At 34.1% G+C, this 13,681-nt stretch overlaps 1 protein-coding gene across 1 annotated transcript; it reads left to right on the top strand.

Moving 5' to 3' along the window:
- The first annotated feature begins 4,621 nt into the window (after positions 1 to 4,621).
- LOC143548633 (cyclin-C1-2-like) lies at positions 4,622 to 10,958 on the top strand. The gene is made up of 9 exons (XM_077039740.1): positions 4,622 to 4,798; positions 4,937 to 5,043; positions 7,574 to 7,613; positions 7,824 to 7,868; positions 8,427 to 8,545; positions 8,624 to 8,738; positions 9,310 to 9,354; positions 9,465 to 9,616; positions 10,556 to 10,958. The coding sequence occupies exons 1-9, from the start codon at positions 4,767 to 4,769 to the stop codon at positions 10,657 to 10,659; spliced, it is 759 nt and encodes a 252-aa protein (XP_076895855.1). The 5' UTR covers positions 4,622 to 4,766; the 3' UTR covers positions 10,660 to 10,958.
- The last annotated feature ends 2,723 nt before the right edge of the window (positions 10,959 to 13,681 follow it).

The raw sequence follows: 13,681 nt of genomic DNA, 5'->3' as shown, positions 1-13,681 counted from the left end.
ATGCACATGTAAAAGGTTAAAAGAGAGAGAAATTTAATATTCATGTAAAATAAATTCATTACAAAAGTAATTGTTTCTCAATTTTGTCAATAGTTATCTTTAGAGAAGTAATACAAAAGAGAAACCAAATTAAGATACTACATGAACGACTCAATTCGTTCGTAAGTTATCTATAGAAAGAGGATACAAGATAGAAGCCGAATTGAAATAGTATAAGAACCAAAACAGAAATTAGAACGTCTAAGAAGCCTATAACCAAAATAGAAACTAGAAGACGTACAAAGGGGCCGGGGCCCCAAAGCGAGTTGTCTTTGTTATTTTCTTTTTTGCTTTCTCTTCCTTGTCTTCAAAACATAACTCATGTTTGGTAGGCCGATCACAATCTTGAATTTATAATAAGTGATCCAAGAGATTAGACAATACATATGAAGAGTATTCTTTCCTAAGTTGCACTAGAAAAATGCAATATCAAAATGTATATCTAGAGTATGTATTTTATTTGCGCGTAGTGACATATTAAATAAAAACAAAATCAAAACCAAATCATGCACTTATCTTATCACCATCGTTGATGTCGTTGTCACAATCATTGCCGCCATTGATTATCCAATTCACTTTAACTGAACCCTCTTTTGATAGACCCAACCTAATCCACGTGTTTTGACACTTATACCTATATCATAAGTAGCGTATAGATATTTATTTATGATATTTTGCATCTATTGCGCTTTGTAAATTGTTGGAGGCTCTATTCAATCACGATTATGAGTGGACTAAGAATGGGGAAAGGGGATTAACCGTCATTGTCACACCTCGATCAAAGGCGGCGGAACATGCCGGGGTGCAACGGATTGCCCAAGAACACAAGACACTATTAAAGTGACAATATTTAATCAACTCATTAATTTCATTCAATCATCAAAGTAACACATATTGTTCATACAAATTAACACCAAAATATAAGACTTAGATATTGTTCATTCTTCTAATGACCTAGCGGTATCAAAATTGAATGACGTCTTCGAACTCCAACTCAAGTAATAATCAAACCTGTAACAATGCATAAAATAATATTTGTCAACACGTATGTTGGTGAGCAATTTCATGGTTTGAGTATATATAATATGAGCGAAATCCACAAACGTATATGAGACTATAATTAAAAGCATCAATCATCATCATCATCATCATCGTACTCAGTATATCCCACCAATAGCAAAGCTATAGTAGGGTCTGAGGAGGGTAAGATGTAGACAGCCTTACCTCTACCCCATAGGGATAGAGAGGCTGCTTCCGGTGAGACCCTCGGCTCGATAGTAGTTTTGCATCAAGCCTTGGACATAAGACACATAACACTCAACCATCGGGACACCGACCGATTGGTGCATGTACCCTTGTCTTTCGGCTATCAACGCCACCACATGATGCCTGATTAACCTTCCGCCACTTTTAACGTTATTTTCACGATATTGGTAAAATAACGTCAAAATTAGTGCAATTTCGCTTTTGCCCACCCGAGGGTTCACACATATATACATTATATGCGTGCACCGCAACCAGGGCGTAATTAAAAGCATACTTGGATAAAACATATGTAAATGAGGATCCTTTCTAATCGGTAACAACCGACATACTTGGATAATGAGGCACTATTCTACTAGCACAAGGCTAAGTAGTTAGGGGAGCGTATGATCATACTTAATGAGGCTCAACAACAACATAAAAATAAACACTCGAGCACGTAAAGCATATGAAAAATATAACACACAAAATAGCAAGTATTGTAAGTATCATAAGTATCATACACCCTAAAGTTTGTGGTTTGAGAAATGTGTATAATAAATCATTCTTATTTTGAATAAGTATGCATGTTACCCCAAAAATATAAAAGTGAAAAGGGGGGATGAATGCACTCACGTTAACTAAGTAACTTGAAAGATTGATTCGTGAATAATCGGAGGTCGGGTTAACGAGCAAGACCTAGATTAAACGGGTCTTAAGTTAGTAGGTAGTCTTGGAAGGGTTTAAAGTAAAATATGACAAGTAAAGTAAATAAATGAAGTTTATGGTTTAAAAATGTAAATATTTGGGAAATTAAAGACATGCTCTAAAAAGTAAGTTTACTCGAAACCGGGTCTTGGTATTTCATTCATAAATATTACTCAACCTATGTTAAGTAACTTATGTGGGTTATAATGCACTATTGCAAGACCCTTGGTTATATAAATACCAAAACAAGGTTTTAATCGAGTGTTCGGATTTGTCAATTTGGGTTTAGATAATTAACTAAACTCAAAGTCAACTTTCCAAAATGTTTTAAGATAACTCAATAAAATCAAAAAGACTTAACCAAGTATATAGTTCTATTGTGAAGAACCTTAACGTCCGTTAAGCGAGTATTTGGTTTCACTGGTCCAAACTTGTTATAAGATTAAGTTGGATTCCAACACACCAAGTATGTTGATAAAATAACTTAAAATTAGTTTAAAATACATTCTTGAAGAAAAGATGAGTTTCGGTGGCCAAAAACACACTTGTGTGTCTTAAGCAAGTGAACTCGGCTTAGTTCGGTTTTGGTTCGACCCTTAGCTCGGAATGATACCGAGGATTGTTGCCACATACCCAAATACCATAGAACTATAAAAATGATTTGTAGAAGTTATAATATTCAAATCTTACATAAACATGTTTATTTAACTATTTCAAACAAAACTAGTAAACAAAACTATTTAAAACAAAAACTAGTAAACAAGAGTCCGGTCTTGGTTCGGTCTTGATTCAGTTCTAATCACGGGATAAAACCGAGACTAGTGACTTCATACCCAATACCATGGAACTCTTTAAACATGAATAAGAAAACTAAACTACTTACAATATAAACAAGACTAGTAAAGCATTAAAGGAAAATAGTATAATCAAGAACTACAATGAGTCCTCCATGAAGCCTTGCCTTGTAGCATATCACCTCAACCGACCATGTCCGAAGAAGATGAAAGCCGAAGAAGACAAGGGGTGCATATTATATATATGTTGTACCACAAGATTCAATTAGTAAGTAACGAAACAAAATTAAAGAAGGTTGCTGCTTGATTATTAAGAACCTTGAAGGTTAGATGGTGTTCTTTGTTTGAGAGAGAAAGAAGATGAAATGAGCAAGAGGAAATGAAAGGGATAAGCTTGTATATATAGGGTAGTAGTCAAAGTTGTTTTTCATGGTTTATATCAATACTTGCATGTGTTTAAAAAAAGTTTAAACAAGTCAAATAATACAAACAAGTAGCAAAATCCAAAAAGTAAGAGATGATTATGAAACATAAAAACCCATTATTTTATATTATTGAAAGATTCGGTTTACAAATCGGGTCAGGTTTTGATACAAATACAAATACAAATACAAAAAGAACCGAAAATGACGAATGTTACAGTCACCCACGAAAGACAATCTACACCCAAATTTTTCGGACACTCTAAGGGTTTTTTCAGTCACCCACGAAAGACAATCTACACCCCAATTTTTCGAACACCCTAAGGGTTTTTTCACAATGACACCAATAAATTTCATTTTTTAACAATGGCACTCAAAAAACTTTATTTAAAGTATCTAATATTACAAATGCTAACTTATTTGAAACAAAATAGTAAACCCATTCAAATTAACAAATAAAAGAGTTGCGTGATCGGATTGATAATGAATATTTGAGCGATAGTTGTATACGTTACATGTAAAAATAGTTGTTTAAACACGTTTGTATATGAGATGTAACTCGTAGAAAACAGTTGTCATGATACTTAGTTTATTATGTGTTTTTAATTGATTTGTATCATCTTTATCCTATCGAAACAAAAAGTTATAAAAGAGTGATAAACATCAACAAAGATTAAGAACAATCATAAAAATTTTTGGGTTCGCCATCAATCAAACCTAACTATCATATTACAAATACTGGTTAAATTCCGCACTAGTTACTCTTGATATTTTTGTTTCCTGAATTCTTAAATCCTTTTTGCTTCATTGAGTTGCAATATAGAGTATAAGTGATACTCTTTTCCTTAGTAAACTTTAATCCTTAATTTAGTTATTTGTATACGTGAAAGCTCCAATTTCATCGGTCTTATATCTTAATTTATAATTTTAAGCTTGGACTTATACATCCACTTTAGCTTCCTTGACTTAAGCATTCCTTCAAACTTTTAATTTGCCACATGCTTATCAACTCCAACAAATACAATAATATAACTCTCACTCAAACTTTTGACACCATATACCGTTAATTAAGGGGTGCTCATCGGTTTGGATATTGGTTATTCAGTAAGTTCTAATCGGTTTATTTGGATTTCAATTTTTTTATTCATAACTTAATCCGAACTGATGCGGCTTTGGTTAAAATCGATTTTCTTCTTCTTCTTTTTTTTTGTAGACATTGGTTGTGTATTGAATGCGTAATTAGATGACTTGCTAAATTTGGTTAATTCGGTTTAACTGAATTCAAAATTCAAAACTTTGTATATCCGATCCGAAAACCGAATTTACAATTCATTTTTTTTGTTACGGATATTGTTCGGTTTTCGATTTTTTTTCGGTTCCAGTTTTATTCACACCACAAGTAATATAACTTACAGAGAAGATATATGGGCCAATATTAATACATAACCATCCAGATTTAAACTAAAAACCTTAGGCCCAATTAAACAGCCCAAAACTCTATTCCATAACCTCCGATTTCATTCTGCAACTCCATTTTCTTCACAACAAACAACAACCAACAATGGCGTCTAATTTCTGGACATCAACGCACTAGTAAGCTTCCTATCATCCTCACCATTAACGTCTCACACTCATATCCGTTCGATTTCCGTTTAATCGCACCATTAGGTTCTAATTTGAACAAATAATAATAATAATAATAATAAACACTGATTAATAATTATTATGCAGCAAGGAATTATTGGACCAGGAGGAAGTGGGTGTGGTGCATAATTTTGATAAGCAGAGAGGACTCACACTTGATGATTTCAAATTGATTAAATTGCATATGACTAATTGTAAGTTAGTTATGTATCTATTTGCATTTAAATTTATGTATAACTTGTTTAATTATGTGTTTATTTGTTAGTATCGATCTATTTGCATTGCTAGTTTGGTGCTATTGATCAAAATATTGGTACCGATAATATTGGCTATATCACTGATTTTCCCGGTATTAGTTTTTTTAAGTCTTAATTGTCACTTTTTAGTGTTTAATGTTAGTGTTTTAAGTCTTAATCAGCTCCTACGTGCTACAATTGTTAGTGTTTTGTAAGTTTCAAAAGGTTAGTTTGTTAATAGTAGTAGCCTAGTAGGATAGTATACTAAATTGTTGGTGTTAAATTGCTATATATAATATAGATAAATTATGCATGGTATTAAAATTACCGATAGGCGATGTCCCACCGCGATAACTGATATCTCAGATATCGGTCCTCGTCTGATATCCGATATATTCCAGCATTAACTGCATAGATGAATTATTTTGTATCTATTTGTGATAGAACGATTAACCACAGAGGCAATACACCTTATAAGAAGATTAATGGAAAAGTATAGGGAGAAGAAGCGTGATCTACATATGGTGTTTATTGACCTAGAAAAGGCCTACGACAGTGTGCCACGACAGGTGCTCTGGGAGTGCTTGGAGGGTAGAAGAGTGCCCAGGAAATACATAGAGATAATTATGGATATGTATACCAGGAGTGAAACAAGTGTCCGTGCGCCAGTGGAGGATACTGATTTCTTTCCTGTAGAGGTAGGTCTTCACCAGGGGTCAGCGTTGAGCCCGTTTCTTTTTGCAGTAGTCTTGGATGAGTTGTCAAAGTCGATTCAGGGGACTCTCCCGTGGTGCATGATGTTCGCAGACGATATTGTGTTACTTGCTGAGAAAAAACAAGATCTAAACATGAGGCTTGAGGAGTGGCGAACAACCTTAGAGACAAAAGGTTTAAAGATTAGCCGATCTAAGACGGAGTACCTACACTGTGATTTTGGTGAGATAAACGACAGTGAAGACGTACACATCACAATTGAAGGGCAGGTGGTCCCGCAGGTAACGAAGTTCAAGTATTTAGGATCATTTGTACAGAGCGATGGGGAATTAGACAATGATGTGACCCACCGAGTTCAGGTAGGATGGTGTAGATGGAAAGCAGCCACAGGTATATTATGCGACAAGAGTTTCCCGACTAATCTGAAGGGAAAATTCTATAGGGTGGCAGTTAGACCTGCAATGCTATATGGAACAGATTGTTGGGCCATCAAGAAGGCACAAGTGCGGAAGATGGAGGTAGCAGAAATGAGAATGCTACGTTGGATGTGTGGGCACACAAGGCTAGACAGAATAAGAAACGTTGTGCTTCGCGAGAGATTAGGGGTGGCGAACATAGCAGACAAGATAGATTGAGATGGTTTGGACATGTAAAGAGAAGACAGACGACGAATCCTGTTAGATCCGTAGAAAACATTACTATAGAGGGGAGGAGGGGTAGAGGACGACCGAAATTGACTTGGGATGAGAGGATTAGGCATGATTTGATAGACTTAAACCTCTCCGAGGACATGGTTGAGGATAGGAATTCGTGGAGAAGTAGAATTAAAGTTAAGGATTTTTAGAGAGAATTGAATACCTGAGGGCTTAGACTTAACTTATTTAGGTCACATACCATAATGGTATTTCCCTTACATATTTTATTATTATTATTATTAGCTTTTATATTGCGGTTAAACTGTGACCTTTTTATTAATATTATTATAATTAGTAGTAGTTTTTATATAACTGTTAAACTTTGATTTCCTTTTTTTGCTTCATACACATGTTCTTAGAGCCGAGGGTCTCTCTGGAAGCCACCTCTTTATTCCTTTGGATAGAGGTACGGTGTGCCTACATCCCACCCTCCCCAGACCCTACCTATAGCTCTGCTGTCGGTGGGATTTTACTGGGTATGATTGATTGATTGATTGATTGTGATAGAACGATTAAGATTGAGTAAGCGTTTATGAATATGATTATAGTGTTGGGTTTAAATGCATAGTCTTTTAAAAGTAGGAAGCCGTAGGAAGGGCATCAAACGTACTCTGATTGAACTCAAACTAGCGGCATTGGAGTTGCCTACGATATTAGATATTAGGTTTTCGCCGTTTGATTTCTAGCTTGTTGATTTTAGAATTTTTGTTCAGATTATTGTGTCTTTTTTATTTATCATTGTGTTTTTTGTTTATTTCGTCATTGTATCTTTTTCCTTGACATTGTGTTTTATAATCTGCATTGTGTTATGTATTGCGATCCATTGTGTCTTTGTATCCTTCATAGATTTAGGAGACTGTGTAGGATAACTTAACCCTATGATTATATACCAGTTTGTAAGGATTTGCATGGTGATTGCAGAAATTGATTATAATAATTTGTGCATTTAACATGACTGCACTTTTTTTGTACCTTTAACGTCAAGGTTTTATAAAGTATCACATTATATTATATTGGCTGTAAAATATCGTGTGAATAGTTTTTTAATACTGTATATCTTGTTTTGTTTTTCATTCCAGACATTGCGAGATTGGCTCAAAATGTGAAAGTGAGGCAAAGGTTAGCCTCGAGTTTTGTTGTTTTTAATGAATTTTTATTCTATATTAGACAGTCATGAAAACTTTAATTCATTCATAGAACTTGTTGTTTTGGATAAATGGATAAATAGTTATATTCACGAAATGTAGTTCATACGATTTCTCAAATACTTTGTTTATTATGTTCTAGTGATGAATTCTCATTGCATTGGTTACTACTTCTCTATTTCAGGGTTGTGGCGACTGCTGTAACATATATGAGACGTGTATATACAAGGTATTTATTTCAGATGCTTTATCAATGAGTTAGTTTTTCTAGATAACAACAGATTTCTTTGCAGCAGAGTGCAAACACGTTATACTCAATAATCTTATATAGTTATAGATTAAATAAAAAATTGTACTTATACTTTGCTTTTACATGTGTTTACATATACATATACATATACATATACATATACATATACATATACATATATTATTTAATATCTTGACTCTAGTGAATTGAGTCACGAGTTGAATATTTAGGATCTTGAGGCACAAAGCGGCAATTATGGTGTTATTCGTTAAATATACACTTAGTGGTTAAAAATAATTTAGTGACATAATTTTATTTGTTGAACCAATTTGATCCGTTTGCTTTTAATTTGATTTGTTATATTCTACGCGTTTAACCTATTAGATATAAGAATTATGGGTATTGATTGCCACCTCTACTTTCTCTAAGTTAGGTTTAGTGCTTATACACACATTCTTGATTTACTTTTTTTTCCCAATCTTTTTACAGTTTTGTATAATGAAAATTTTGCTAAGTGTATATTTTATGGACTTTTAGGAAAAGTATGACTGAATTTGACCCGCGTCTATTGGCACCATCCTGCTTGTATTTGGCATCAAAATCTGAAGAAAGCACGGTGCAAGCTAGACTTCTTGTATTCTACATTAAGAAAACAAGTAACAATTTTCTTTAAACTCAAGAGAGTTCGTTTTGTTCTAATTAATGGATTAGTAACATGGCATCTTTGTTTGCAGATCCAGATGAAAAATGTCGCTGTGAAATTAAAGAAATACTTGAAATGGAAATGAACATTTTGGAGGCGTTAAACTATTACCTTATTGTTTTTCATCCTTATCATGCATTGCCTCAGTATGTATTTCCTTACAACTTATACCTATTAGTTTTGACTTTCGACTAAATTACATGGATAATCCCTATGATTTAGGGTAAGTTAGGGATTGGTCTCTAAGCTTTAAGATTTACGGATTTGATCACTAGCTACCATGTTTGCTTTAATCCATAGTTCATGAGTATTGTTAACTTTCTTAGTTAAAATTAGGGGCATTTGATGAAAATGCCTTTTGACTTTAATGTAAATTAACACTGTTATACGTTTTGACCATGGATGAATGCAAACATTGCAGCTGAAGAACAAATTCATAAAATTTAAAGCTTAGAGACCAAACCCGTAACTTACCCCAAATCACACAGGGCAATCGTGTAATTTACTCTATATGATTATATATAATTGATGCATCAATATATAATAATGCCTACAAAATAGCGTTGTTACCTTAGGAGGTAATATTTTTGGCTCTTTTTTCTTATTCGCTAAACTTGTTTCATCTTACCCGTTTGAGATAAACAAACCCAATTTGGCCCATTCAAAAGTAAGCGAGTATCTAGTTATAACATAAGGTGCTCATTTTGAGTTGAACAGGTTGGTTCATGATGCTGGTATGAGTGATGCAACACAGTTGACCTGGTAAGAGCTAGGTCACCAGCTAGTTTGACTTTTTCCAAACAATTTGACTTTTGTAGCATGATTTCATCTTTATACAATTCTAATTTAAGTGTTTCGAATGAGTTGTTTAGGGGACTTGTGAATGACGCCTATAAGATGGATCTAATTCTCATACACCCGCCACATTTGATTGGATTAGCCTGCATTTATGTAGCTAGTGTGCTCAAGGAGAAAGATAATACAGCTTGGTTTGAAGATCTACGGGTCGACATGAATGTTGTAAGTCAAGGGGTAAAATTGTAAATTAAAGTGCATAGCTAAAAATGAAACGAGTTGAACAGGTCAAATATAGCGGTGGCAATTTCTGATACAACAGAAAAATGATCAGGTTTCGGGTTGGTATATCTAACCCGACAATAGAACGCGCCATGTCTGGGTTGACATGTTTAATTGAAACTGTTATAGGCTTGTAAATGAACCGAACAGAAATGAACGGGATATGTTCGTGTTAGTTTGTTAAGAAAATTATTACGTTTGAGTTCTTGTGTTATTGGTATAAACTAACGGTTTATGAACGTAAATGAACATAACTGAACATAGATGAACACGCATTACTGAGATTAAGTTGTGGTGGATCTAAAAAATTTAACAGAATACACAAACGAACGAATCTAACCACATGTAAGCTAACCAACATAAATGAGCATAAAGGAACAAACATATATGAACATAATGAATGAACGAGCCACGTGTTCATGTTTGTTAGCTTATTAAATAAGTGAACATGAACTTCCAGCCAAAGAGTTCATTGAATGTTCGGTTTGTTTACAGGCCTAAACAGGTCGTTTTTGGGTTGACTAGTTTAATCCGCTTTGTTAAACAGGTTAACGTGCTAACTTGTTTAGTTAAAACTTAAACAGGTCGACTCACTAACTTGTTTAAGACCCATTTAACTATTTTTATCAACCCACGAGCCTGATTAAACATGTTCACATTATGTTTTGCCAACCTGTTTGGCACTTTTAGATAATGGTTAAATGGGTCGTGTTTGGTTTAGGGTTGATGTTTTTGACACGAGTAAAAACATGATGCGTGTTCGGGCCGGAAATTTTAACCTACCAACCCAACACGATTGGCACCCCCTAGTTAAATGTGTTCAAACACTTGTACGGGCCTTCTTTTGTTGCAATTTATGACGTTTTTGATTATTTGATTTAACAAGTGAAGAACATAGCAATGGAAATACTAGATTTTTATGATACCCACAAAATGATAACTGATGAGAGAGTGAATGCTGCCATGCACAAACTACCCACAAGAATATAGATTGCAAGCTACAATTTTATATGTAACCTTTATTAAAATGGTTACCATGCCCGCTTTTATGGCCGAGTACTTGAAGTTGTAGCGTTAATTTTGTTGTTGGAACAAAATTGTTGTCATGATCATTGATTCAAAAGCAAAAAAGAAACACAATTTACAGTGTTTGATATGGAATCAAATCAAAGAATTGAGTACTATTGGATTCTAGTTTTCGTTTGGAGCAACTCGAAGCCCTAATTAAGGTTTGCAAACCTTAAATGGATCAATATTAACCGTCTGACATGGTTTGCAAACAGTTCGGTCCCAAATTCATGAATTGAAGTATGAGCTTGTGTTAATTTTGATAGCGTTTTGTGGCTAAGATGACACGGTTTCAAGTTTACAAAATAGTTGTCGTCTAGACAGCTTTATGAAAACTGTCAACCTCTATCTATGGCTTCGAGAAGAACAAACCGAACTAGCCAGGCTAGATGGCTTGATTTTATTTGCTTGGTGGTTTAATGGTTTGGTTTTGGTTCTTTGGAACAATTTTATTTTATTTTAGTTTTCCAAAAAAGGTTCAATTAGTTTTTATTATAACTTTTAAAATGATAAAAATTGTTTATGATTATAATATTTATACGTAATTGTGTATATTTAGATATAAATATTATTAAGGTTGATCGTTGATGGGACAAACTTGTTAATTCAAACCTTAAATCCATTGAATCTTAAACCGATCGACTTGCTTTTATTTCAACAGTTCAGTAGGTTCAAGCGTTTAACAGTCTTTGACGACCCAATGTGGTTTCTTTCAATTTGATGGATTCAATGCCATAGTTTAGGAGTGAAGTAGCCACATGAGAAAATATGGAAGATTTCTATGAGCTTCACTAGTTAGACCACTCTCATTGGCAACCCAATAATGGTTTGGGTTGCCACATGGCAGTTATTTACGGTTTGCATTTTACTTTAGGCTTGGTTCGATGGAATCTTGAAAGGAAGAAAAAAACCCCTTGGAAATATTATTATGCTCCCAAACGCTCCTTTCACGTTCATGTAAATTGAAGAGTGTAATTGAGGTATTTATTGGATACTTGGAGAGTGATGGGGCTTAAACTCGCTATGTTTGTCTTATATCTTAATTTAAATTTGTCTTCACTTTTATCTATCGTGTTAAACTGGATATCAATACTCTTCACTCAGGATATATTTAGTTTACTTAATGGAGTTGTTTAAATTAGCTTTCTAATCATCTTACAACATTCTTATTAGAAAAAAAGATATACTTATCAGCATCAAAGTGTTTCCAATGTTGTTTAAGTCACTTAAATGGCTTATGTATAGGTGAACCACTTAACTTTCATAATGTAATGTGTTCTGACTTTATGAAATTTTTTATCTTTTACATGTTATGAAGTTAATTTTTTTATTTCTTTCTTTTATTGCACTATTTCAATGATTGGATGATTGATTGTGATGATGATTGATTGTGATGTAAATTAATGTCGTAACTTGAAAAATCTTCCGTTTTCATCGTCGATGCATAAGCCGGATTCTAAAATTTTCTCACTTCGAATATAAAAAAAAGTAGCTTGTTTCTAAATCACATAATTTTACGCCAACTAAATTGTCTTAGAAATATCAATAATAAATATTGACTATTTTCCTAACTAAATCAGAATAAAGAGAGTATCATGAATAGGATGATACAGTAATTTTTAAAATTTAGTGATGTTGCACGTGTGTGAATAGAACTCGAATTGTGATGGTACATGGGTGAATGGGTGGGTCGTTTGGGGTTGAATTGGAAGAGGTAGTGGACAACTTGATTGGTCCTGACCTAACCTAGTGGTAGGGAATAAAGGAGCTATTTTGTCTGGTCAAATGAATGTAATAACATCCTTAAAACTTGCTAAATATATACTTTGTTTGGCCCCGTCAAGTTAAGCAGAACATCTAAGAAGCATATTCTTATATGAAAAAGCTATTTTTTCTTTATGTTGTTATGTATATCCGTATTAGCGTAATTCTACATGAAGGAACACCAAACTGAATTTAAAGTAACGTAAACACAAACAAAAACTTGCAAACTACAAAAATTTCTTGTCGTGAAAATGAGTATTAATGAATACGCTACAAGAAAGTTGGGCTTTCATCTAGGGATGTAAAGTCGCGGGAAAGCACAGTCGGAGAATTACCGATGGAAATATAAAATCTATACTATATTGATGTCGGCGATAAGTGGCCAATTAACGTCTTTGCCAGGCCTTTTTAAATATTTGATTCTCAACAGTTTGTCTGACACACACGTAAATAGTTGGCTTTACACAGGTTCATATTGTCTTCCATTTGAATTACAAACATCATGTGTGTCGTGGTCATAGAGTCTAGATGCCATCCCTCACATAATCACGTGGTCTATAACACATGACTTTTTTTAATAACGTTTTGAACTACTCCAATTGCCCGAATGAGTCTTTCTGGGCATATATGTCAACCATTAATATTGAGTTTAACGTTACATATATGACTCATTCAAGAACACTGTTAAGAAAGAAACTCATTATTCTTCTAGTAAAACTTCTTGAGTCATGTTTCGAACTTTTAAAAAATATAAGATACCAAACCTATCACTCTCATAACATAAAGAAGGGAAGTTAGTGATTTTCATAAGGGGGGACGGGGCGGTGCGTGATGAGCCACCCATCACGATTGATGGGTAATTGAACACCGCCGTCGGTCCTTTCTTCAAGCGTGATGGTTATAGTTGCGTGATGGCCATCACGCAAGTGATGGGTTTGAGTGATGGAACTCTCTCTCTCACACAAAAACCTATATGTATATATATACACCCCAAATACACTCCTCTCACTCACACAAAAACCTATATGTATATATATATATATATGTATGTATATATACCAAAACCTATCACACCACACCACCCCTCCTAAAATCCATCAAATATGATAGATTTGGAGTTAGTGATGTGGCACACCACCATTGGATGGTGCGTGTGAAGAAAATGGAACCACCCCTCCCC

The sequence above is a fragment of the Bidens hawaiensis genome, unplaced genomic scaffold (assembly GCF_021521415.1).
Source record: "Bidens hawaiensis isolate Kalapana, Puna unplaced genomic scaffold, B.hawaiensis_p1.1 tig00015206_1, whole genome shotgun sequence".
Lineage (NCBI taxonomy): Eukaryota > Viridiplantae > Streptophyta > Magnoliopsida > Asterales > Asteraceae > Bidens > Bidens hawaiensis.
The sequence above is the reverse complement of the archived record's forward strand: the minus strand, read 5'-3'. Positions and strand labels throughout refer to the sequence as shown.

Coding starts and splice junctions, on each gene's coding strand:
- LOC143548633 (XM_077039740.1), top strand. CDS start 4,767: ATGGCGTCTAATTTCTGGACATCAACGCACTA. Junction 7,869..8,426: donor ATGAGACGTGTATATACAAG/GTATTTATTTCA, acceptor ATGGACTTTTAG/GAAAAGTATGACTGAATTTG. Junction 8,739..9,309: donor CCTTATCATGCATTGCCTCA/GTATGTATTTCC, acceptor TGAGTTGAACAG/GTTGGTTCATGATGCTGGTA.